At 34.6% G+C, this 25206-nt stretch overlaps 1 protein-coding gene across 3 annotated transcripts in view; it reads right to left on the bottom strand.

Annotated features, from left to right (window-relative positions):
• Nucleotides 1-173: 173 nt before the first annotated feature.
• Nucleotides 174-25206, bottom strand: part of l(2)k01209 (lethal (2) k01209) — a 43635-nt gene continuing 18602 nt past the window's right edge. For all 3 annotated transcript variants that reach the window (XM_069846004.1, XM_069846005.1, XM_069846006.1), the window contains exons 7-10: nt 24319-24528; nt 19680-19865; nt 17919-18084; nt 174-13997 (exon numbers count right to left, since the gene is read on the bottom strand). In XM_069846004.1, the coding sequence (XP_069702105.1) occupies nt 13849-13997; nt 17919-18084; nt 19680-19865; nt 24319-24528 (711 nt within the window). In that variant the 3' untranslated portion in view covers nt 174-13848. The remainder of the gene's footprint in view (nt 13998-17918; nt 18085-19679; nt 19866-24318; nt 24529-25206) is intronic.

Genomic DNA, 25206 nt, shown 5'->3' with positions numbered 1-25206 from the left:
TGAAATAAGTACAGAGAAAATTAAAGCACGAAATCACTATTTGTCACCTCTGCTTCAATGTTTTAAAACATCTGTTTTGTTTAACATGTGTACATTAAACTCAGCCATAAAAGCAATAAATGTTGATTTACTTACAATTCCTGCACTGCCTGTAGGTAAAGATGAAGACTATATTTATCTTTGTGAAACACAAATTTTTATTAATGTAAAAGAGTAGCAACAAAATAATAATACAAATAACACTATTATAGTTCAAATTACTTTCTACAATACTGTTTAATGTTTATTTAATTGAAGGAATTCACCGCAGATAAGTGGTTTGCAAAGGAATTTGTCCTTTAAATTACAGATATATTCACATTTGTGTTGGATCTCATTATCATTCACACAAAACATAATTCTTAGCAAGGGACAATATGCTTAAATTTGTTCCAATGTTAATACAGCTAATCAGTAAACAATGTTAAATATTTCCTCACAGGTGAGTTACAAATATCTTAAGTTTCCAACATTTATATTATTTACCTAAAAGTTCCAAAGAATATAATAATAAGACACATGTCTTGGGAATACTTGCCAGTTACTACGTTTAACATTAACACTAAGAAAAATGAGAGTAAGAAAAAGTATACTAAGTACAGATCAGACAAGAATGCTCTTTTTGCAGTATTAATAGTTAAGAGAAACCTTTCAACAAGGTAAAGTCACCGGTATTTGATGTTTTAAGGAACAGAGTATGAATTGCACTGTTGAGGTGTCTTGCTAGCTGATTCGAAAAATTATATTTATTATTCGGATTCATTCACACTTTTTGGAGTGATTTTTCATCTACATTTTAAAACTGATATATTACATTATTAAATCACAAACTGTATGTGAAATGAATCAGTTGTCATCTACCATATTACGTCCCTTGTTTCAGTAAGTGATACACAAGTACAATAGAACCTCGATTATCTGTCATAATGAAGGGGAGAAGAGGAACAGTTAATCGAAAAAGTTGGATAATCCATTCTGCTTATTTTTATGCTCTTTAAAGAAGCCTGTCACTTTTTTTTTTCTAAACTTTACTGTCAGCAATTATTCTTTATCTCCATTCTAATTCTCTGAAGTTTAAACAATGTCTGGAAATTAGGTGTAATTTCCTTGCTCCAAAAACCTCAAGAGGGTCTCTGCTGATTAAAGTCCAGTTTGTAATGAAACAAGTGATTCAGACACTATCTCTTCTTCCCCTCCATTATTGTCACATTTGTAGCCTCACAAGTAAGGTAACCAATAATGTCATCATGATCGTCATCACTTATTATTTCATGCCTTGAATATGCCAAGTCTGTATCTAGCCACTAAATAATGATTTTATCATCAACATAAAAAACTTGGTAATTTTGCCCCATAAACTTATTTGTGTTTTCCATTAATATTTTTCCACTATCTTAATAATATCTTCAAAACAGGGTTTAAGCCACAGTTGCATTTGTCGCATTTTGCTCCTCAACTTCTAAAAATGCAACAAACTTTCAATGTAAATATGCAAAAATGTGATAATCACATTGGACTTCAGAAACAAAGATAGTAATGGAGAACATGAAATCTGAAATGTGTATGAACTAATCAATTCTGTAGATTCTGAATTTAAATGACATTCTAATGAAATGGGCAATGTTCAATGTTGAGCAACAGATGTTGAGGAATGGATTTCAAAGAGTTGGTGCAATTCATGTACGTTACATGAACAATTTCTTCTAATTGATTTATATAATTCCATCGCATACTGTAAATTGTGAGCGAAGATTTAGTTGCATGAAGCTTGTAAAAACTGGAATTAAAATCCGTCTTTCAGTAAAAAGAGTTAGCACTATGCTAACAATAAATCTTGAAGGGCCTACTCGTAAAGAATTTCAATGTTTAGAATACCCATAAAATAACGTATTTTAATGTGATGTAAATTCAGCAGTAATTGATTCTAAACATACCTACGTGTAATGAATTACTTACGTAAGTATATCTAGAGTGTGGTAAGATGGATTTAAACTAATAAAACTCCAAGAAACAAATTACATAACTTCTTGTGTCTACATACTTATTAATTTTATCTTTCTGTATAATTATTTAGCCTATAATATTGCATAAGATTTTCGCAATTTGCAGAAATATAATTCTTCATTTCTGCATTTTTGCGACAATTATTTTCTAGCTTAAACCCTGCTTCAAAACCCTTGCAATTCGTCTGCAAGTTCCTCAATATGAAGGTTATTGCTCTTGTATTGTAATGTGAGGGATGAGGGGGATGTGAACTGCTGTGAATGGCAACAGAGTGCTAAAGGAAGGCGTAGTTGTACACATTTCGATTTTCAGGTACCTCATTTGGCTAATTCTGTGTTTATCATTATGTAATAGCATTGCACAGGGTTTCTTGTTAGATATACATATATTCAAGAGTGCAGATCGAAATTTAGCTGCAATTTCGTGATTCATTAGAAAGAAAGCAGGAAGACCATCAAATAATCAGATGATCGGCTAACAGAGAGTCTGATAATTGAGGTTCTATTATACATCAGTAACTGAAACTATAAAATTTATACTACTGTGTTGTCCTTCCCATGCTTTCTTGAAGTCTGCACTAGGAGGTGGTGATGTTACCAGCAGAAGCATGCTCTGTTGCTCTGGTACTCAATTTCATATGATCATATGGCATAATGAAAAATTCGTCTTAATCTGGGCTCATCCAGTCCACAGTCTGTTGCACTACTGATAGAACTAACTCACATTATAACATTATATGCACCTAAGTTTAACACAAAATTTCGAAATTTATTTTGCATACCAAGGGCAAATACTGAATCGCACAAAAATTCTCCAGTTTTCCAAATGTTACAATTATACAATAAATTACATCCTCATCTGAATGTTGATATTTTCAATATGAATTTCTCTAAATACAGAATATTGTTGTTAGTTAATTTGAAGGTACTTTCACATCTGATTTTAATTTTTCTTCTTTTTTTTTCTTTCTCTTTTTTTCTATTTTGTTTCAGTTTTTAATAAGAGCATGTTTCCTTTTCCTTGTTTATGTTTTTTAAATTACTTTATCAGTCTTGAACATTGTAATTGGGCTTTGCCTGTTATGCTCAATAACAAATAAATAAATAAATTCAGATTTACAATCAGCTTACACATGATGTAACACACATGCTTATCTTCGTTATAATATAGTATCTATGATGTCTGACTTCCCTCTGCCTTACTTTGTATATAAAGTTTTTGTGCATTTTATTGGATTTATCTAGTGTGCAACTTACATCATTCAGTTCAACCATTATTTCTGTTTTCATAACTCAGATCCAGAAAACAAAATTTTCTTATACTCGTATTCTCTTGTTTATTTTCCTGTCATATATGAGATTTTTTCTTACTTTCTTTTTCCTCAGCCTCTTTTTAGTCTTGTCTTCCTCTTATTCTTACTACACACTAATTATGCTTGTTGTTGTAATTTATTATAGCTTCTTTTTCTTCTTCTTCTTCACACCCTTTTTTTTTTACATTCTTGGAGATTAGAAAGTGAGAGATAATGTGGTTGGACGATTTGGGGAAACAATCGTCAATGATAGTGGAGAGCGAATTATACATAGGGTTACCATGCGTCCGGCAAAAGGAGGACATGTCCTCTTTTTTAATCATTTTATCCTGTCCGGCAGGCATTTTAAAAATATTTGAAATGTCTGGCATTTCGCATTTCAACTAGAATCAATATGAATATTGAATAATGTGCGATATTATGCATAGAATATCTAAAAAAAATGGTGAAAACCTATGAAAGAATTTAACTGCTTTCAATGGTTAAAGCTGGAGCACATAAAAAAAACATACAGTAGCGTGCAAATTAATCCGAACAACGTAATTACTTATGCAAAAACACTCCAACGGGATAAAAAAAAGGATCTAAGATATACCTCAGTAATCTATGTGGCCTCCCTTGTTCCTAATAACAGCTCTGAGACGATTTGGCATGGATTCCACTAATTTCCCACAAATATTCATTTCTTCATCGCGAAACCATACACCAATGAGGGCAGAAATCATCTTCTCCTTTGTAGAACAATCCATTTTTTGCATTCTTCTTTTGCAAATTGACCACAAGTTCTCAATGGGGTTGATGTCAGGTGAGTTGCCTGGCCAGGGGAGTACCTGAATATTCTTCTTATTGAAGAATTCTGTAGTTTTTCGAGACGTATGGCATGGTGCCAGGTCTTGTTGGAACACACCTCTGCCATCCGGAAATGATTTTTGCAGTTGGGGTACGATTCTGGTTTCCAATAAGTGAATATATTTGTCAGAATTCATCATTCCCTTGATAGGTATTAATGCTCCGGGCCCTTCATGTGTAAAACAACCCCAAAACATTACTTTAGGGGGGTACTTGGGTGCTTGTTGGAGATGAGCTGCTATTACTTTTTCGGATCCTTTCCATACGTAAGAAACACGGTGGCCGTGGACCTCGAAATGAGACTCATCGGAAAAAAGTACATTCTTCCAGTCATTCACTGTCCAGTGTTGATGTAATTTTGCCCACATTAAGCGTTTTTTGCACATAACAGGGGTTAGCAGTTACTTCTTAATAGGCTTACGAGCCCTTTCTCCAGCTTCCAAAAGCCTACGCTGCACTGTTGTGACGTGAATATTCGCCCCAGTGGTAGCATTAACTCGCGGGTTAAGTCGACAGCACTTAGTCTAGGATTTAATTTACTTTTCCTGACAATTAAACGATCATCTGCAGGTGAAGTCTTCCTTTTCCGGCCACAGTTTCCTTTTTTTCTGGGGTGTGATGGATCCAGTCTCCCTGTATCGTTTTATGATCGAATTAACAGAAGCCAAACCGATGTGACATTCTGCAGCAATTTGCCTCTGTGTCATAGAAGAATGCTCTGCTAATGTTATAATCTTAGACCGTTTTCGTGGAGTTGTATCCATTTGTGAAGACGACAGAATGTACACAGGATTGCAGTATTAAGTCTTCAACACAACTGAAATGCTTATAAGTACAAAACGACAGGCAAAATGTCACATATTATAAAAAAATAATAACAACAGACCTTCAACAATGGAATTACACGTACTATAGATGTCAATTATAGTGGTATGAGCAGCTGTGAGGCCAACAATGACAGAAAATGTAAAAATATGTCGTGTTCGGATTAATTTGCACGCTACTGTAAAATATGATGACCTATTGACATGCATTGAATTCTTACACTCTACAAATGTCACTATTCATGATTCTAAGCTATTTTATCAATTTTATTCTGCAATGTACAAAGATATCCTAATCAAGTTAATTTAGACAAAGATTGAAGTTTAGATAAACAATGGTGCAAATTCTTCAATTCCAATAGTTCTGCGAGCACTGAAACTTTCTCAGAACTCTTAAAAATATGTCAATTCTATTTATTTATCCCAAGTCACAATGGAAGTGCTGAGAGAGTATTTTTCCTAATATCTTCTCAATGAACAAAAGAACGAAATCGCATGCTAACGGAGACAATCAGAGGTATCACCATGGCGAAATATGAGAATTTTCTTCAAATTTTCAATAATTGAAAGAGAGCCACATTCAATGTATGAATAAAATGCATACACCAAGTTCAGCCTGAACAACTATAATTGCAATGTAGTTCCTCAATACTATACTCTCTAAATGCTCAATTTTTGTGATAGAATGTCCTAACTTACCAATATTACTGATCCAGTAAATTACTTTCATTTTCTTCTTTCATACGAGTTAGTCCTTAAAGTCAAGAATCCCCAAAAGAAAATAGTATTTCAATGGAACCAAGTTACTGTGGTATAGTTGAAAATGAAGACATTGGTAATTTTAAAAACAGGCAATGCATTTACAACCAAGACCTTTTCAGATGGTATTTTTATCCAGTGCCTTTGCTTCAATCGAATTTCATATTACAAACCTATGGACCAACAACTGACTCTCTTCTGACAACGGCAAAATTTTACAGGTCATACTAAAGAAACTAATGATCTAAAAATGTACAAGAAATTGCCAAGACATATTCAACATTTTTAACAAGAGCTAGAACAGGTCATATATATATATTATTTTAATGTACCGAAGTACATATGATATTTCCATGCAGATATTCTGCGTCATCATATGATGAAAGAGTAATGGAACGGAGAAAAATTCTCTCTGGCGCTGGGATTTGAACCCGGGTTTTCAGCTCTACGTGCTGATGCTTTATCCACTAAGCCACACCGGATACAACCCCGGCGTTGGACAGAATCGTCTCAGATTAAGCTCCAACTCTTGGGTTCCCTCTAGTGGCCGCCCTCTGCACTACGTCATAGATGTCTATGAACGTAGGACAGAAGTCCAGACATGTGCTGAGGTGCACTCGTATGAGTGACTAGTTGGCCGGGATCCGACGGAATAAGCGCCGTCTTAAATCATGAAGTGATTTACGTATATCATATATATTATTTTAATGTACCGAAGTACATATGATATTTCCATGCAGATATTCTGCGTCATCATATGATCAAAGAGTAATGGAACGGAGAAAAATTCTCTCCGGCGCCAGGATTTGAACCCGTGTGGACTTCGGTCCTACGTTCATAGAAATCTATGACGTAGTGCAGAGGGCGGCCACTAGAGGGAACCCAAGAGTTGGAGCTTAATCTGAGACGATTCTGTCCGACGCCAGGGTTGTATCCGGTGTGGCTTAGTGGACAAAGCATCAGCACGTAGAGCTGAAAACCCGGGTTCAAATCCCAGCGCCGGAGAGAATTTTTCTCCGTTCCATTACTCTTTCATCGTAGAACAGGTCAGCTTATCACAAAGTTATATTTACACTAATTTCACCTTTCTGATAGTCCTATATATCCACAGTGAAATGATCATGAAAAAGATCTGGAACACATTCTTCTACACTGTACATTCTCAAATCCTAAACGAAGCAAATTAAAATCAATACCAGTCACACAAGACTCAACTCTGCAACACACATTCATCACGCCCTAATTCTTACTAATGATATCCATAATGAACACAGCCCTCATTTGTCAGAAGCAATCCTAACTGTAGGCTACAGTCTGTGGACCTCTATGTGATCAGCATCCTGCAAGATACATTACGAAGACAGATATGAGCCAGTTCTCAATACAATCAGCAAATTTTTTATCGTTTCTATTTACATGGTAAAAAGGAGATTTTATTATAATCACAACACCAGTTATCCTGAGAACATATATGAAGACGTAATGAGCATGCTCTTTCTGAAAAATACGCATTTTGCAATCCATTGGCAACACTGTTGTATTACTGCAAAACATGCAAATTATTTGTGTTTTAGCTGTTGACATGTAATGAAGGAATTGTTTACAGGGGGGTGACAATTACTAGACCAAATGATCGAACAATTTTTTATAAGATGCAGACATACTTCTCTTATCATAAATACAGGATAATCAAAATGTGCATACATTAAAAACTTTTGACTAGTATCAATAGTTGACAGAGGATACCAACAATCAATAATTGATAAAAATTTGTACCAGTACTGCAGCAGAAATGAAGTTTAAGATCACTAAATAAGCATTCGTAATTACATTACAATCAAATTATTACTTAAACATATATCCAACACCATTCTTCAGAAAAACTAATATCAAGTACTTATCATAACAAAGAAGCTAACCTAAACTGATTACAGATTTTTACTACAATTCAGTATCACTGGTGCAAGAACATGATGTAACAGTATCACAAAGTGAGCTCAGCAAGACTAGCTACTGACACCTGACACTGTGATTATTTAGTTTCCAAGGAAACAAATTTAAAAATAAGTCACCAACAATACACCGTGTCCCGCTTAGAGGGATCAAGAAATAAGTGCTGATTTAAAGTATAAACAATGGTTTTATAACATAACTTTTTGTGTAACTTGATGTAAAAACTCTCCAAGTTTCAGAGAATGGTCGGTACAACTCGATGTGTGCATCTCGAGCTACCCTGAAGCCATCTAGAAGGTACTCAACCTTCTGCCAAGTGTTCCATAATGTTTGTGAAGTGATTAGTGCAGCTGCATTTGTAATGCGTTGTCTCAGTTTTCCCAAAGTGTCAACTGTATCACGTTGGTATACAACATTTGTCACTAAGCCCCAGAGGAAGGTCAATGGGTGTCAAGTCAGTTGACCTAGGTGGCCAGGCAAAGGTTCTCCTCTTCCAATCAACCTACTGGGAAATTTACTAAAGATGTTATTAATTGGTCCAACAGAATAATATCTGTTATAGTGACAATTAATATTTGAGGAGAAAAATTCGCTCCGGCACCAGGGATCGAACCCAGGTCCTTGGTTCTATGTACCAAGCGCTCTGACCACTGAGCTACGTCGAATTCAATCCACAGCACTGGACTGAACTCTCCTTCTACAGTGTTTCCCTTTTAATTGTCAATATAACAGATATTATTCTGTTGGACCAATTAATAACATCTTTAGTAAATTCGTCTAGCTAGCAGTGCATGATTCTGTACAGATTGCTGTGCACTTTACTGCGGAATCCCGCCATTATTCACTCAGCTGAGTGCGCTCCTTGTATAATGGCAGTTGACTTGAAATATAAATGTCAAAGTATATCCCCAACTTGGAGTCAGGCCACAAAAGGGAAACACTGTAGCAGGAGAGTTCGGTCCAGTGCTGTGGACTGAATTCGACGTAGCTCAGTGGTCAGAGCGCTTGGTATGTAGAACCAAGGACCCGGGTTCGATTCCCGACACTGGAGCGAATTTTTCTCCTCAAATATTAATTGCTACTGGGAAAGTTTGCATTCAAGAAGCCACACACTGCTTCATAGTAATGAGGTGGAGCCCCATTTTGCTGAAAAACGGATTCTGGGAGCAGCTGATCAACAAAAAATGTTCTGCAACATGCCCAGATACACATTTCCTGTGACTGCCGCCTCTATGAAGAAGAATGGTCCAATGACGGAATGTTCTACTGAATGGCATCAGGCTTGTTTCCACGATAAATGTTAGTGTGCATGCATGTGAACATGCAACTGTTTTTAAACCATTGGTGCATAAACTTGGACAGTTTCTGCATATTGTCAGATGTAAATCAAAACAATATCTTCATCTGATTTAAATGGTTAGCATTTAGTTCTCGATCCCTCTAAGCGGACACAATATACTTTCTTACAGATTTTAATCTGAAAGTGTCAAGGTATCAAGTACTGATACCATGTCAACTAAACACGTTTTTACTTCATATTAATAATTTCACAAAACAGAAGTAGCAATATGCAATAAAATATCATATGGATTCCAAGTCAAGTAATAAAATGTCCTTCCTGGCGAAGAAATTAACTAATATAAACTTCTGTTTCCTGTATCTCCTAAACACCTGTATATGATTCAATGTTACATATACAAAGTAATGTTTATACTAAGAATTTAAGAATGCACACAAAGATACGTTACAACCTTAAGTATATAAGGAAAAAAAAAGTTAGATATCAACATTTTAATACGAGGCGCGTCCATAAAGTAACTTTCCCACTCGTCCCACAGCTAGCAAACCATATGTTGCGCGAAGCGACTGCGTGTACGTCCTGGCATGGCGCATGCGCTAGCAGAACTTCCTGAGTGCTCTCAGTAGCTCAGTTGCATTGGTTGAAGATGGACGCTCCTATTGCAGCTCCCGCCGCGTGTGAAGTGTGATCAGTGATAAAGTTTTTGAATGCACAGGGCATAGCGCCGATTGAAATTTATTTCGTCAGCTGTGCCAGGTCTATGGGCCTCACGTCATGAACAAGCAGATGGTGCGTTGCTAAGGTCATCTGTGATGATGGTTGGCCTCCCACTGCGCTCCCTGTCATGCATATTTTGGCGCCCTGCTGAAAACTGTCTACACCAGCAACGCACCATCTGCTCGCTCATGACGTTAGGCCCATAGACCTGGCACAGCTGACGAAATAAATTTCAATCGACGCTATACCCTGTGCATTCAAAAACTTCATCACTGATCGCACTTCACATGCAGCGGGAGCTGGAATAGGAGCGTCCATCTTCAACTAATGCAACAAAGCTACTGAGAGCACTCGGGAAGTACCACTAGTGCATACGCTATGCCAGGACATTACCACAGTCTAGTATGTACAGTCACGAAGCTCAATACGTAGTAAATAAGCAAACATTAGATAGTTGCTCACCACTAGGATCGCTAATATCGGCTCATTACAGGCAATGCAAAATAGTACCGGCACAGTCTATTGTTTCTAGCACCCTCAAAACTCAAGCTTCGTGACTGTATATAGTAGACTGTGACTTTACTCTATCACGTACACGCAGTCGCTTCACGCAACATATGGTTTGCTAGCTGTGGGACGAGTGGGAAAGTTACTTTATGGACGCGCCTCGTAACAAACGTAATAACTGCAGGTCAGTAATGCACAACCTACAGTATCTAGCCTGCTTTAAGTGGCTTGCAGAATCAGTCATATACATATGCATTTTCAGTTATGCACAAGAACACAAATTCTATTCAATTATGTTAAAATTCTAATGATCTGTTTTCATTTACAAGACTTTCGATCCATTCATCAGTTGCATGGTCTATGATTGTAGCCCAGTCATTTTACTTTCCTTCTGCTTCTCAAATCATTGGATCTGCTCATGTATGGTCCTTCATTAACTTTATAGTATGAACTGATCTTTCTGCCAGTAACATTTGAACTCCCCAAGTTGTATTGTTACTTAAATATGAGCTGTTAGACTCAAGTGGGTTACAGGTATAGACAACTTGCATATGTTTTTCCTACATATTTCTTTTTGATGATCTTACTTGTAATTAAAATATATCTTCTCCTGTATGAGTTTTAGACTATCAGCATTAGGCTTTTGGGTATTCCACCATGGTCTGCCTGTAACTCGACATTTTCAATGTTTCGTAACTACATATATGTTCCATCATCAGAAAGCCTAACCCTGATATACACACATATACATATAACCCTTGACTTGTTCGACCTCTTATACAGGGTTGTTTCCGATCTCTGATAACTAATTTGAATGACATCATGTGCATCAGGAGTCACATGACAGCTGAACTGTGACGCGAGGTGACAGACCAGTAGTGAGTGATCTCATAGTCAGAGTGCACGGCGACTCATAGCAGAAATTCCCAAGAAAATCGAGCCTTTTTGGGAGGGGTACATTACGACCGTTTCCAAAGCCAAGTTCAGTTAAATAAAAATAAAGGAAGCCTGCAATAAACGAGGTTTCGTTATTTCCAAGAAAGGCATCTTCTGTGTACTTAATAAGATTGGTAATCCTCAAATGGAATTAATTTGTATCATCTCGTGGGGTGTGGCGACTTGTGAGGGGGGGGGGGGTGGACTTGCTGGCTTTTTCCACTCTGGAATTAATCCCATCCGAGCTTTGCCAGTCTTATTAGGTACACACAAGATGCCTTTCTTGGAAATAACGAAATCACGTTTTTTGCAAGCACCTATGATTTTCACATAACTGTACTTGGCATCAGAAAGGGTTGTTATGTACTCCTCCCAAAAAGTCTCGATTTTCTTGGACATTGCTACTGTGATACACCGTACACTCTGATTAAGAAATCACTCACTACTGGTCTGTCACCTCTCGCCGCAATTCAGCTGTCAGTGTGATTCCTGATGCACATGACATCATTCAAATTCGTTATCAGAGATCGGAAACAACCCTCTGTAGTATCAATGCTGATGTGAAGATATATGGAATACAATACATGGACTGAAATTGAAATTAAAAGAAACTAATATGTGTGTTATATACCCATACATTTTTTTCCTTTGCGTTTACTGGTACTTGAGTACACAAAGGTCGAAATCTGAAAAGGCATCTCAACCTAAAAAGACGTCTAATCCTGACATTTCTTTTTTGATGACTGCATGAAGAAATGAAAGAGAGATGATTCCCATAAAAATGAATGCTATGACAATGAAGATGATGAAGTTCAAGATGGCGTATTTACCTTTAACACAAACATACTGTAAACACAGAAATCAGGTTGCTTTTGTTTACCTTTAATATAAACATACTGCACTGTAATCATAAACACAGAACATAAAGACAAGAAAGGTAAACAAAAGAAATCTAAGATACATTCTTCCAAAATATTGTGTACTAATGTTTATCAATTTTTAAAATATTTCATAAAAATTAGAGTTTGATTAAAAAAAATGTTTCAGACAGAAGTTGTTTGTGTTGTGCGAAAAATCAGAACCTGATAAAAAGTTCGGTTTGTCATTTAAAAAAAAAAACAAGTTGACCTCAAAATGACCTTGATAACCTCCACTAAATAAAAAATAACTAATGCCATTGTTTTTCTCTTGAAATGAAGAAATGTTGTATTCTTGCAAACGTATGAGATAAGAAGCACGAAAGTTGAAAAAAAAATACAAGGTATAATAGATTGTCAAGAATGCAGTTTGGTTCTACAAAAGCAGTTAGAAATAGCAAGCTGGCTGTATGTTTGTGGACAAGTTAGCACAGGAATGTTGTTCTTTTATAAAAGATGTTGTGCATCACTGTTTTGTCTACGTAATTTCGTATATGTATACATCGAAATGCCATTAGATTATTTCACTTAAATAGTGGGAACTTTTCAACATGAGTGAGTGAGTGAGTGAGTGAGAGAGTGACTGACTGACTGAGTGAGTGAGTGAGTGAGTGAGTGAGTGAGTGAGTGAGTGAGTGAGTGAGTGAGTGAGTGAGTGAGTGAGTGAGTGAGTGAGTGAGTGAGTGAGAAGGAAAAACTAATAAATAAATTAATTGATGTTCTCTAAAATGTAAATGATGTAACTGAAATGTCAGCAGTTTAACACAAACAACTCATTCCCCCTCTCCCCCACTTCCATTTTATGTATCAGCTTATTATCAACCAAACATTACATTTTTTTGCATGAATGAAACTGAAAATAAATTTTAGTGAATTACATTTTTACATTTCTACTGACTGTTTTTCGAATTGAAATGTCCAATATTAATCACAGTTTCAATAAAATTAAATGAGATCTAATATAACAAACTTAAGTTTCAGTGGTATGTTTTTGCAGTGTTCTACTTTAAATTTACCATCAAATAATAGAGTTAAGTATAATGAGAAAATACTTGTAACACAAGCATAAATAGATATTTACATTGAAGTCATTTCTGGCCAAATATTTTAACTAATAAAACCCGTAGGTAATTCTTGCTGTATACTGTTGAAATAAAAAAAATATATATTTAATTTCTTGGTATAAAATAACCTAAGCAATAAAACATTTTATATGTCTGAAAGCTTTTCTATGAGCAACACTTATGACAGTTTTACCATCACTCATAGGTGCACTACTTATGAAATGTTAATGTTTTCACATAAGAATACAAAAAATCAATTTGAGTCATTATAACAGACTTTCTTATACTACATTTACAAGCACGAGATGCATATATATAAAGGAACATAAATAGTAATTAATCTTATATAATGGTTGTTACCTATTGGTAGTTACAGTTCTTAAAGGAACAAATTCTTGACAAAGTGTAAATATACTCCAAAATTCATGAAGCAATGTCTATTCAATTAAAGAGGTTGGTGTAAATCCCAACTCAATTATAAATATTCTGAAAATGATAGGTGTTTAACCCTGCTTTACTGGAAGATGGAACTGTACTGAGTTATCTGTAGTTTAAGTAACTTACCACATGTAACAATAAAGCTAAGTAAAAATAGTTTCCTCTTATGTGCTGGTTGCAACATATACTGTTGTCAGGCTGGACGATGTGCAAGTGAAATACAGAGGTATTAAGTTTCTTCTGTTGGTTCAGTTCCAAAATAACGGTCCCCAAAATTACCAATTCCAGGAAGAACATAGAATTTTTCGTTTATTTCTGGATCTAATGCAGTCGTGACTATTCGGACACCAGGAAAAGCATATGCTATTGAATGTACCCCTGCAAAGAAAACAGTTTTATGAAGCACTTGAGGACCAAAATTAATTAATAATTTATCATTAGACAGTGCAACTTCATGCAATTGCATGTTTTTATTGATGTGGCACACTGAAAAAGTACAAATGGATCTTTGCTGATCATAATTTTTACATTTGAATGAAGGCAACTTTATTTTGCATAAATGCATATTTCGAGGGTTTTAAATGCATATATTAACAACTTTCCTTATTTTCCCCGACTTATTATCTAATTTAAAAATGTTAAAATGTTATGTTTTATTTAACGATGCTCGCAACTGCAGGGGTTATATCAGCGTCACCGGATGTGCCGGAATTTTGCCCCGCAGGAGTTCTTTTACATGCCAGTAAATCTACTGACATGAGCCTGTTGCATTTAAGCACACTTAAATGCCATCGACCTGGCCCGGGATCGAACCCGCAACCTTCTAATTTCAAAATTTCTCTCTGATAAAAATAAGAATTATTTCCACAGAATATAAAAAAAATATGTGAGACATAAAACCAATAATTGAGATGGTTAGAATGACAGTGGTGTAAGTCATACGAACTATGTTTTGAGTAATCCAAGGTTTTGTAAAGTTAACTGTAAAAAAATTCAAGAAAAGGTTAATGAAATGATGGAAACGTATATATTCGGGATAATAATCCTTAGGAGCGAAAATGGGACTCACACAAGTTAACTCGGGTTAATATTTTTTTTTTTTTTTTTTTTTTGCAATTCATTTTGTATTCAGATAAATCTAATATAATATAGTGAAAATATTTTGAGTTCAGTCATAAGATTTATCTATTTGCAAATGTTTATTTGCTACAATATGTATAAAATATTAACCTTTTCGCCTTTTCGGCATCATCAGATATGTTAAAACACGTAATCTAGAACTTGAACAAATTAACGAATATACATTGTAATATACAGACAGATAAATTTCATGAGTTTTATGTATTATGTAGTTAAGTAAAAGTTTTTGTAAAAATGAATTCAAACATGTAAATTTGGAAGGACAATTGTGATTGTATATACATATACCTCATGTTACAAACATATGTGAGTGGTTAAATGACACGCATTAAATTATTGCCAAGTACGAATATCAGTGATATGAAAGGTTTAAATTGAATTTGTTAATTATAAGTGAAATGGTAATAGCAATAGATTTAAAAGACAAAATATTATAAAACAATGAGAGATGATTAAAGATTGTAAAATGATTTCAGAACATGTAACTTTGGAAGGACAATTGTGATTATATATAATATAACTCATGTTACAAATATATGTGCAGGTGTTACGTGCTGTCTCTTCTCACTTTATAGATCTCTTGGATATGGAACAACAAGTTTTGATGGTGAAATCATTGCAATAAGTGAATGTCTCAGGAATCTTCTATGCCACATCAATAAATTTAGGAATGCAGTTATATTGCCAGACTCCGAAGCAGCTATTCTATCAATCGTCTCTAAACACACCTTCATCTCAAACAGCAGAAATAACTAAAATGCTCTCTCAATTATTATCACTCAATAAAAGAATTGTATTCCAATGGATACCATCCCATTGTGGAATCCTAGGAAACGAGAATGCGGATGTTTTAGCAAAGAAGGGCAACACTGCTACTTACAGACCTGTTACTAAATCTACGTATTACTCTGTGAAGAGATTTATTAAATCTACATACTTAGACTTCAACAAACAAAATTTGATAACTCAATCCCAAGGGAAAAAATGGAACTCTCTACATCAAAATCCACAGTTAATTCCCGATTTACCACGAAAATCGTCTGTAGCTGCATTTAGATTGGCAACAGGTTATGATTGTTTGGCCAAACACCAGCATAGAATTGGACTATATCAGTCCCCTAACTGCCCATTGTGCAACTCAAACCAAGAAATGGATTCGGAACACCTCAAAATCTGTGCTTCAGTGGCTAGTCATGATAATTTCTTTGAAAAATATTGGAGTGCAAGAGGTCAAATGACTTTATTGTCAAACGCCTGGCATTAGAAAACAACAACAACATATTCGTTAATTTGTTCAAGTTCTAGATTACGTGTTTTAACATATCTGATGATGCTGAAAAGGCGAAAACGTTAATATTTTATACATATTGTAGCAAATAAACATTTGCAAATAGATAAATCTTATATGATTGAACTCAAAATATTTTCACTATATTAATAAATTTTGATGGAAGTTAGCAACCCGAGTTACCTCAGGTTAATCAGGGAAGTGGTTAAACAGAATGATGAGCATAATAAGTGGTGGATTTTACATGGTTTTATATAAGGATATCAAGGGACCGGACAAAAAGAGTGTATAGCATAACAAACGGGCGTGTATTATCGGGCTTTCACTGTATGTCCACGTTAAAGGCTAATTCTTTTGGAGACAAGTAAGTAATATTTGAGCTAAAATAAAGGCGTTTAATATGAAAAATATTGTTCACAGCAACTGAAAATTTCACAAAACTGATACCCACACCTATAAGAAGAAAGGCAACAGATTTCGTGTTTTGTGATAGCTTAGTACTACACGATACAGTTATGTGTTAAATCGCCATCATTTCCTTTATCATCTTATTTTTTCTATAGTCTATCAAAATAAGAAAACTGATCGAAGCACTGAGGACAGAAAAGACACTTTTTCTTGTATATGCGAATTGTTATTTAATAATCATTTATAGCAAAGATGTGGCGTATCCTTATTATTTCTTAAAAATATACACGACAATGCTCATATAATGTGAAACTGTCCATAAAAGTGATCTATATTATTGACAAACGAGAGTTTGTTGTGGCAATGCATAACAAATATGGTAGCAAACAATACTGTGTTTGTGCAGAGATATTTTGTTCAATATATATGCCATCAATTGTTTTACTTCAATGTAATATCCCATGTTGTGAACAGAAGCATATAAATGTGAAAAATACATCTTTAATCAATAAGAACAACTGACTCGAGTAGGATTAGTCTAAAACTTGTGCGGAGTAATATGTTAAGAGCAGGTCTTACATTGGATGGATTATAGCTTACATCCTAATCTATGAGATGGATAGTACAGTCAACTCCGGATATAGTGAACCTCTGCGGACTTGCATATTTCGTTCACTATATCCAAGGTTCACTAAATCCGAATGTCTACTAATCAGGTATAAATGACAAATTCTGTTATGGTGTCACTGCATACTCAGCCTTGGAATTTCCCGGGTCACTTAATGGAAACTGGGAGGGAGTGAAAGCCATCGAAATCTTATTTTCATTTATGCTCTGGATATAATGTCCGTCCCCTTTTAATAAAAGAAGGCAATTTCATTTTCCATTGTTTTGATGCTATCTGTTATAACAGAAATGTTTCTGAGAACAAAAGGCAACCCTTTGACGGTGGAGGATTAAAAATAACAGTAGAATAGTGAGCCTGAGAACAGAATGGCAACCCTTCGATGATGGAGTGAGGCAAGGTATCACGCGTTGCCTGAATTTACAGTACAGCTCATTGTCTAGGAATCACTAATCCTACCTTTGTCCTTTACTAAAGAGTAAGAAATTTACAATGTTATTCTCAACACACTCTTTCAATTTTATACAAAATCTGCTTCAAATAAGAATTTGTCAGGATATAACTCTCGTAACTTCAATTTTTAAGGTTCACTATAACCGAAGTGAGGGTTCACTATAAATGGAAATATTAATGTATGCAGGTCGGGACCAACAATTTAGGTTCACTATAGCCGAATGTTCACTATATCCAGAGTTGACTTTATATTTTTTTTTCTTTTACAGTAGCAGCAGTAGTAGATACACTTTTCACTATGAGATGTTCTGATAAATCAACAATATTGGTATGAGTGTACTTTTAAAAATATTGAACAAAAAATCAATTTCAACATCACACTTACCTATTTCAGCCATCAGAAGAGAAACAATAAGAATGTTCTCTTCTGGCACATCATGGTCAAGCAAGACTCGAATTGCCATCATGGCTGCTGCTCCTGTTGCTACAGTCGCATCCATTAAGATCACTTTGTAGTCTTTTATGTCTTTGGGAAGCCTCAAATAGTACAACTGTGCAAGAAATGCAATTGTTTCAATATTTCAATAATATGCACAATATTAATCAAATACCATGCAAAACCGTGTTCAATTTAATTAGAATTTTCAAGAGATAATTTCACAAAAGGGCATGTTTTATGCTGTATTATAAATTAAACTTATTTTTAAAATTCTCTCTGTATCTGTCATCTCTCAAATTAATCATAACCTCAGAACATGAATGTTTCCCACGAAAGCTGAATATACATAATGTCCTAATAAAAAGTATACACATTTTATTACCATATATTTTTAACAAGTATGCAGACATTAACTCATTCTTGCATTAACTGCCATAGGCCAGGTGCACACAGAATCAGACGCGGCACGGCACAACAAGACATTTTGTCTCGTGGTACTTGCCTTCCATTGATTTCTTATTATGTGGTGCACACAGAATCAGACATGGTGTGACGGTCACAAGCAGACATATGGAGTCATGGAGAGACAACATCGAATGACTACTTAAAGTTCATCGCGAGGAGACTGTCTGATAGCTGCAGTGTACTGCGCATGCATTAGTAGTGGCTATGATTGTACTCTTTCGCTATCTACAAATACTATATTGTTGTGTAGTGCACATTATTCATAATGGAGCTCGATGTGGATAAATTAGTTGTTTTGGTACAGGAAATGTACGTTCTGTAATATCTTTGAAACATTATCACGACAATAACGTGGTTTCTAAAAAATATGTGAGAAATTGCAATGAGATGAAAGCACCAGGTGAATAATAATATTTATAATAATAATATTTATAATAATAATATTTATAATAATAATAATAATAATAATAATAATAATAATAATAATTTGTAGTAGGTCTACTTCTCTGCTCTATACCATCACTCATTACTGATTTAATACAGTATACTATTTTTCTTTATTGAGAGTCGTGAAGTAGTCATAAACATAGAAAATGACGTTTGTACACTACATTAGTAGTATTTCATTTTAAGATTCTTTCAATTATATAGATTTTTAGGCGTATTAGGCATCCTTAAGAAATAATAACTAAATACAATAGAATTTCTCATATAGACAGTCCACTTTCATTGACGCCATTTTCTAGCCTAGGCCAGTTTTCCAAACCCATACAGCCAGCAAATCAGTTGTCCAGACAGAGTTAAGCTGTCATGAGGCATTGTAAAGCAAAACATCGCGTCTCGCCTCGCCATGTTGCATCACGTCTGATTCTGTGTGCACTCAGCCTTAAAGTTATAAATGTTCAAAATCACCTGGCCCCAGAACAATTTTTCCCTTGAAATTATTGAAACCTGCTTTACAAGGAGCTACTACCTGAAATCCTGATTTGCATAATATATTCGTTACTGAAGGTACGTTAACAGAAAGCCACAATTTAAGTCACACAGAATTGTGTGTACTCAAAGTTGGTTTCTGGCATCTTGTCAGCCCATTTGAGTTGTGTGGACATAAAGGGAAGACGACATTCACTTACATCCTAGAGACTAAAAAATTGAAATAAGTCAAATAATAAAAAATTCCTCACAACATAGGTTATAAGATATGATGCAAGACTAATGTAGAGAAATAATTAACTCACTTACTTCTGGCTCTCCTGTCGTCAAATTTGTCTGAATAAGTATCTTGCCAATACGAATGTCTTTACAAACATCACACACAGCCTGCTCCATGGTCTCTCCTGCTCGCAGGATTGAGACGCCGCAGATTTTATCACTTGCACATCTTTTTCCGTGATATAACACTCCTTGTGGTGTTTCCACTACTTGTTCCTGTGTGTCAAAATAACAGATCCACTTAATTTGGTCACCAGATGAATGAGTTCTCTCTGAATGATTCTGTAAAACTTCACTTATGGATTTTATTTCAAGATTTAATTTTGGAAATGGTATCTTTAAGATATATAAATATTTTTGGGTTTTTTAATTTTTTTTTTTTCCTGAAGTACCAGCAAAATTCCTATACTTTACATGTTAATTTATTTTGGTTATACGTTTTTGTTTATACGTCTTTTTTTTTTTACTTATATTATTGTATTTTAAACCTCAGGAGATACGAAACATCATTTATACATTTTAAATCAATTTGTTTCACAATTAGGTTTGCCGTGAAAATGTAATAACATGAAAATACAGCATGGGTTTAATCAGGTCCTGGTTCAATGTTAAGATGTGAACCACTTTGAAATTCATAGAAATTCGAAGCTGCCCATGCTTTCCTCCAACAAACTTGTCTCCTTTGATGACTCTGTTATTGCTTTAGAAACAGTGAAACATTTCGTAACACATCATGATGTAACTGAACAAATTATGGAACAGTTATAAGTAGGACTCAGAAGTTAATGAAATATCATCTTTTTCTCAGGCATCACAAGCAATGCAGGATGCAATACAAACTCGTTTCACTTCAACATGAACTAAATATAGCCAACTCATATTTTGCTTTTTTTTCTTTTTCTACAAAATGTCCTACTATTTGTTCCATTTTTGCCCTTTTCTACTTATGAACAGACTTTTTATGGTGTAGTCGTAGCCTATATTCGAGAACCTAATGCAGATTGCATCATGCAGGAATTTTTCTTATTGTTGCATCAGACTTGACTCCTATCACGTGTGTTACGAGCTTTCCTCCATTAATGCAACAGAACAAATATTGCAACCGCAGTGCCTGTAGTCAGCATATTGTATCTCACAAGTGAAAACATAAAAATGTCGAAAATAAAACAATGCAGACAAAGTTTTTTTGCGACAGTTAGTGACTGAGTTTGGTGATAATATATTTTCCACAGATGGAAGTATAATATTTTGTTTGTATATTATTATTAAAATCATGGCCATTTTTTTTTTAATTTTAATGTCACATTTTCAGAAATTTAAGGTCATTTTATATGTCATTTTTCTGTGACTTTTAGGTCATCAACTTCCGAGCCCTATTTAACGCAATTTAAGGGCATGGTTTATGCCTCAGGAGCAAGCAGTCCAAAATAACTGAATTTTTTTCTAAAATAATCACGTGTTATTAAATGAAGATCAGATGGGAAGAACACGCTAAGTCTATGTCGTAAAATTTTCTGGATTGGATTTTGAAATGTAATATATCAGCCAGTTTTGGCTCTAACCATATAATCTTACATTTTCAAGAATATTTGTTATAAATTTGAGTACTTCATTTTAGACTCAAAGATGGCTAACTGTAAATTTATAAATTTCTCTTGTGAAAATGTTACTAAATTGACTTCATTTGTTCGTCCCAAATAGTCTTCAAATGCTATTTCAGATATTAAATATCATTTCAGTTATACGTTTTCTCACTTGATTTTTTTTTTCTTTCAGACTCCATAAAAACATAAGAATGAAGTTTTACTCACCAACAAAAGAAATTTTATGAAATGAATGATTATGTTACAGTTTGTAAAATTGAGATTTAGAAGTGATTTCTCGAGATAATGAACTCTTACAATGAAATTTATCAATTTTTTTAATAATCAATCTATGGGTAATGTAAAACTGAAAAGCTGAAAATAACTACAAAAATGTGGCATTATTCTGACAAAACAGTAGTATAAATTAAATATCAAATACATTTTATATTTTAATTTAAATACTGACTATTAAGATTTATTTAAAATCAACTGTCCTGAAGTGAGGTTGACCACTGAGATCCGGGATTAACAAACATAAAAGACAAAGGGAAATGAAACAAGTAAAATAATTATTCGAATTGTACATTAAAACAAAAATTTACGTGTCAACATATAAATGATAGTGTAGAATTTGAAGAGACACCTTCAGAATTTCCATCACAATCTTCAGAACCTCATAAAAGGGAATTTTAAAAGATTGAAGGATATTACATGTAAATTTTGGTAATCAACCCCTCAATCCAAATAGTAAGTCTGTAATATCTCAGTTGTAAAGCGAAATGCTATATTTTTCACTGAGGTATGGAAGGCAAGGTACATATTTAGCTTGCTTGTCATCATTTACCTGCAGTGCCTGATTTGTATCTCGCTCAAAGCATATCGTAGAGTCTAAGACCATCGCTTTCTGGGTTCTTCTACTGATGGCAATTATATCCACCCTTCTATGAGAATCATCTTCAGACACACAATGAATCTCATGTACTTTCCATCCTCTGTTCCTTAGCAGGTTGGCAATTGCTGTACAAGCACGATGGTGTCTGTTGTTACGCAGTAACTCCCCCTTTTTACAGAACCCCAGTAGACCTCTTTACCTTCTAGGATTGCCAGTCACCCCTGTGCATTTTCGAATTCCTTTTCATTACAATACTCTCCTTTATATAGTTGCCTGCAATCAATTAAGTGCCTGTATGAAATGGTTTCATTTTCTAAATTTCTGTTCTTTCCCAGCAGTAGCTTTTCAAATGATGATGAACTGAACTAGGAAATAACCAGATACTTTTTCCAATGATTTTAAATTACTAGAACCAACAATTTTGTTTTCGGTCTACCTCGAACATACCACTTCTCAACAATGTTATATAGCTGTTGCTAACTATATATAATATATATATATATATATATATATATATATATATATATATATATAATGATATGAGAGAAGCACAAATTTGAATTTTCATTTTACATTTCATTTAATAAACAATCTCTTTACATTCTTAAGAGAACATGGACTTTCGTTTTCATCATGGAAGATATTTTGCTTCAGGTCAAAAGGGAATTCCATGAGTTTAAGACACTCTCTGTGTTCTATCGTAACAATTTACTACAAGAATAGACATGAAAGACCCACATTTAAATAAATAAAAAAAAATTTTTAAAAAATTACATTATTAAACAAACAGAACATAATATATCTGACACTGAATGACAATAGAGAATTTATTTTTCAAGTATAAAATACTAACAATTAGTTGGATGCGCCATTAGCTGAACAGCCAGAGCATCAACTTTTCACACTGGTAACCTAGTAGAGAGTGGATCAAAGGGGAATTTGTGGTGAACAAATATGGTACTTGGTGGTGAGTTTTAGCAAGATATTTCAATTTTCTCTCCTAGCATTTCACCATTGTTTCATTAATCATCATCATGCAGTTCTATGTAATTTGCTCCCACGGTGAGGGCTATGACTACAGCGGCAAGAAGAACTACAGCTTTGGTGCACTGCTCACAGATGAGGACTCTTGGGTGAATGACACAAATTCAAGTACCCACCACTGGGTAAAGAAAAAAAAAATCAACACACAAATTCAAGTATCCACTACTGGATAAAGAAAAAAAAAATCAGTCAACATAAACCAGTTTCTTATCTTTCAGCAATCTTCAATACTTACTTATTGGCTTTTAAGGAACCCGGAGGTTCATTGCCGCTGTCACATAAGTCTGCCATTGGTCCCTATCCTGAGCAAGATTAATCCAATCTCTACCTTCATATCCCACCTTCCTCAAATCCATTTTAATATTATCTTCCCATCTACGTCTCGGCCTTCCTAAAGGTCTTTTTCCCTCCAGCCTCCCAACTAACACTCTATATGCATTTCTGGATTCGCCCATACGTGCTACATGCCCTGCCCATCTCAAACATCTGGATTTAATGTTCCTAATTATGTCAGGTGAAGAATACAATGCGTGCAGTTCTGTGTTGTGTAACTTTCTCCATTCTCCTGTAACTTCATCCCTTTTAGCCCCAAATATTTTCCTAAGCACCTTATTCTCAAAACACCCTTAACCTATGTTCCTCTCTCAAAGTGAGAGTCCAAGTTTCACAACCATAAAGAACAATCGGTAATATAACTGTTTTATAAATTCTAACCTTCAGATTTTTTGACAGCAGACTGGATGATAAAAGCTTCTCAACCGAATAATAACAGGCATTTCCAATATTTATTCTGTGTTTAATTTCCTCCCGAGTATCATTTATATTTGCTACTGTTGCTCCAAGATATTTGAACTTCTCCACCTCTTCGAAAGATAAATTTCCAATTTTTATATTTCCATTTCGTACAATATTCTCGTCACGAGACATAATCAAATACTTTGTCTTTTCGGGATTTACTTCCAAACCTATCTCTTTACTTGCTTCCAGTAAAATTCCAGTGTTTTCCCTAATCTCAAGTCTCCACCACTGGGTAAAAAAAAAAAAAAAAAAAATCAACATAAACCAGTTTCTTATCCTTCAGCAATCTTCAATACTTACAAATAAAAAAGATTACAATAATCTGACAACATAAGTGTAATTAACTTACCTTAAAAGGTAATAAAGAGAGTGCGTATTCAATAACAAGACGGATAAGTCGTTTTGAGTAGAATATAAACTCATCTCTTGGAGTATCTTTGTTACGAATGAAGGTGTGAAGACCTCTGATTTGTGGTGTTGAGGGCAGCAAGTATATTGAACTTGGTAAAGGCTGTCCCATGTATGAATGTGCCAACTTCTCACGCAACTTAAAACCTCTCTAAGGAGAAGAAAGAACACCATTATTTTCAAACTGGTAACATGAAAATGACCATAAATATAAAAGATAAATTTATTGGGTGAAGTACGACGGCTCAAGATTAGCTATATTTCTTAGAATACAAGGCTTGATTGTAGGATAAAATGAATGTAACTTTTCTTTACACAACTAAATCTGTCTTAAAATTTCTTTCTCACTAGGTTTGTTCCAGCACGGTTCAGAATAGATTCCAAACCGATTCTGAACACCCAGTTACCTGTTCCAATTTCCTTTAGAACTCGTTCGAAACAAGTGAAATTGGTTCTCAATTAAGAGCAGAAACTGGGAATTCTGAACTGTTGACGCATGCACAGATGGTTTAATCTGAAGTGGTTAAAATGCTTCGAGACTAGGCAGGTTAAAATAAAAAAATAGTCCATCATGAGTAATTTTAGAAGGTGACCACTAGAAACGCTAGTCACAAAGCTATTCTAATATTTTATTGCAACAGGACAGTATCTGGAAATAGCAGTTATATAGTTTGTGTTGACACAACATCCACTGTTTCTTTAATGCACCTTGTAATTATAAATAAATAAATAAATAAATCGTCCGCCAATTTTTATGTTTCTATCATCAGTATGTTCTACAAAATATAAACGGACTTTCTTTAATAACTTCACAATTATTGAGAAGGTT

This window comes from Periplaneta americana, chromosome 14 (genome assembly GCF_040183065.1).
Source record: "Periplaneta americana isolate PAMFEO1 chromosome 14, P.americana_PAMFEO1_priV1, whole genome shotgun sequence".
Lineage (NCBI taxonomy): Eukaryota > Metazoa > Arthropoda > Insecta > Blattodea > Blattidae > Periplaneta > Periplaneta americana.
This window is presented reverse-complemented; position numbering and strand designations above follow the sequence as displayed.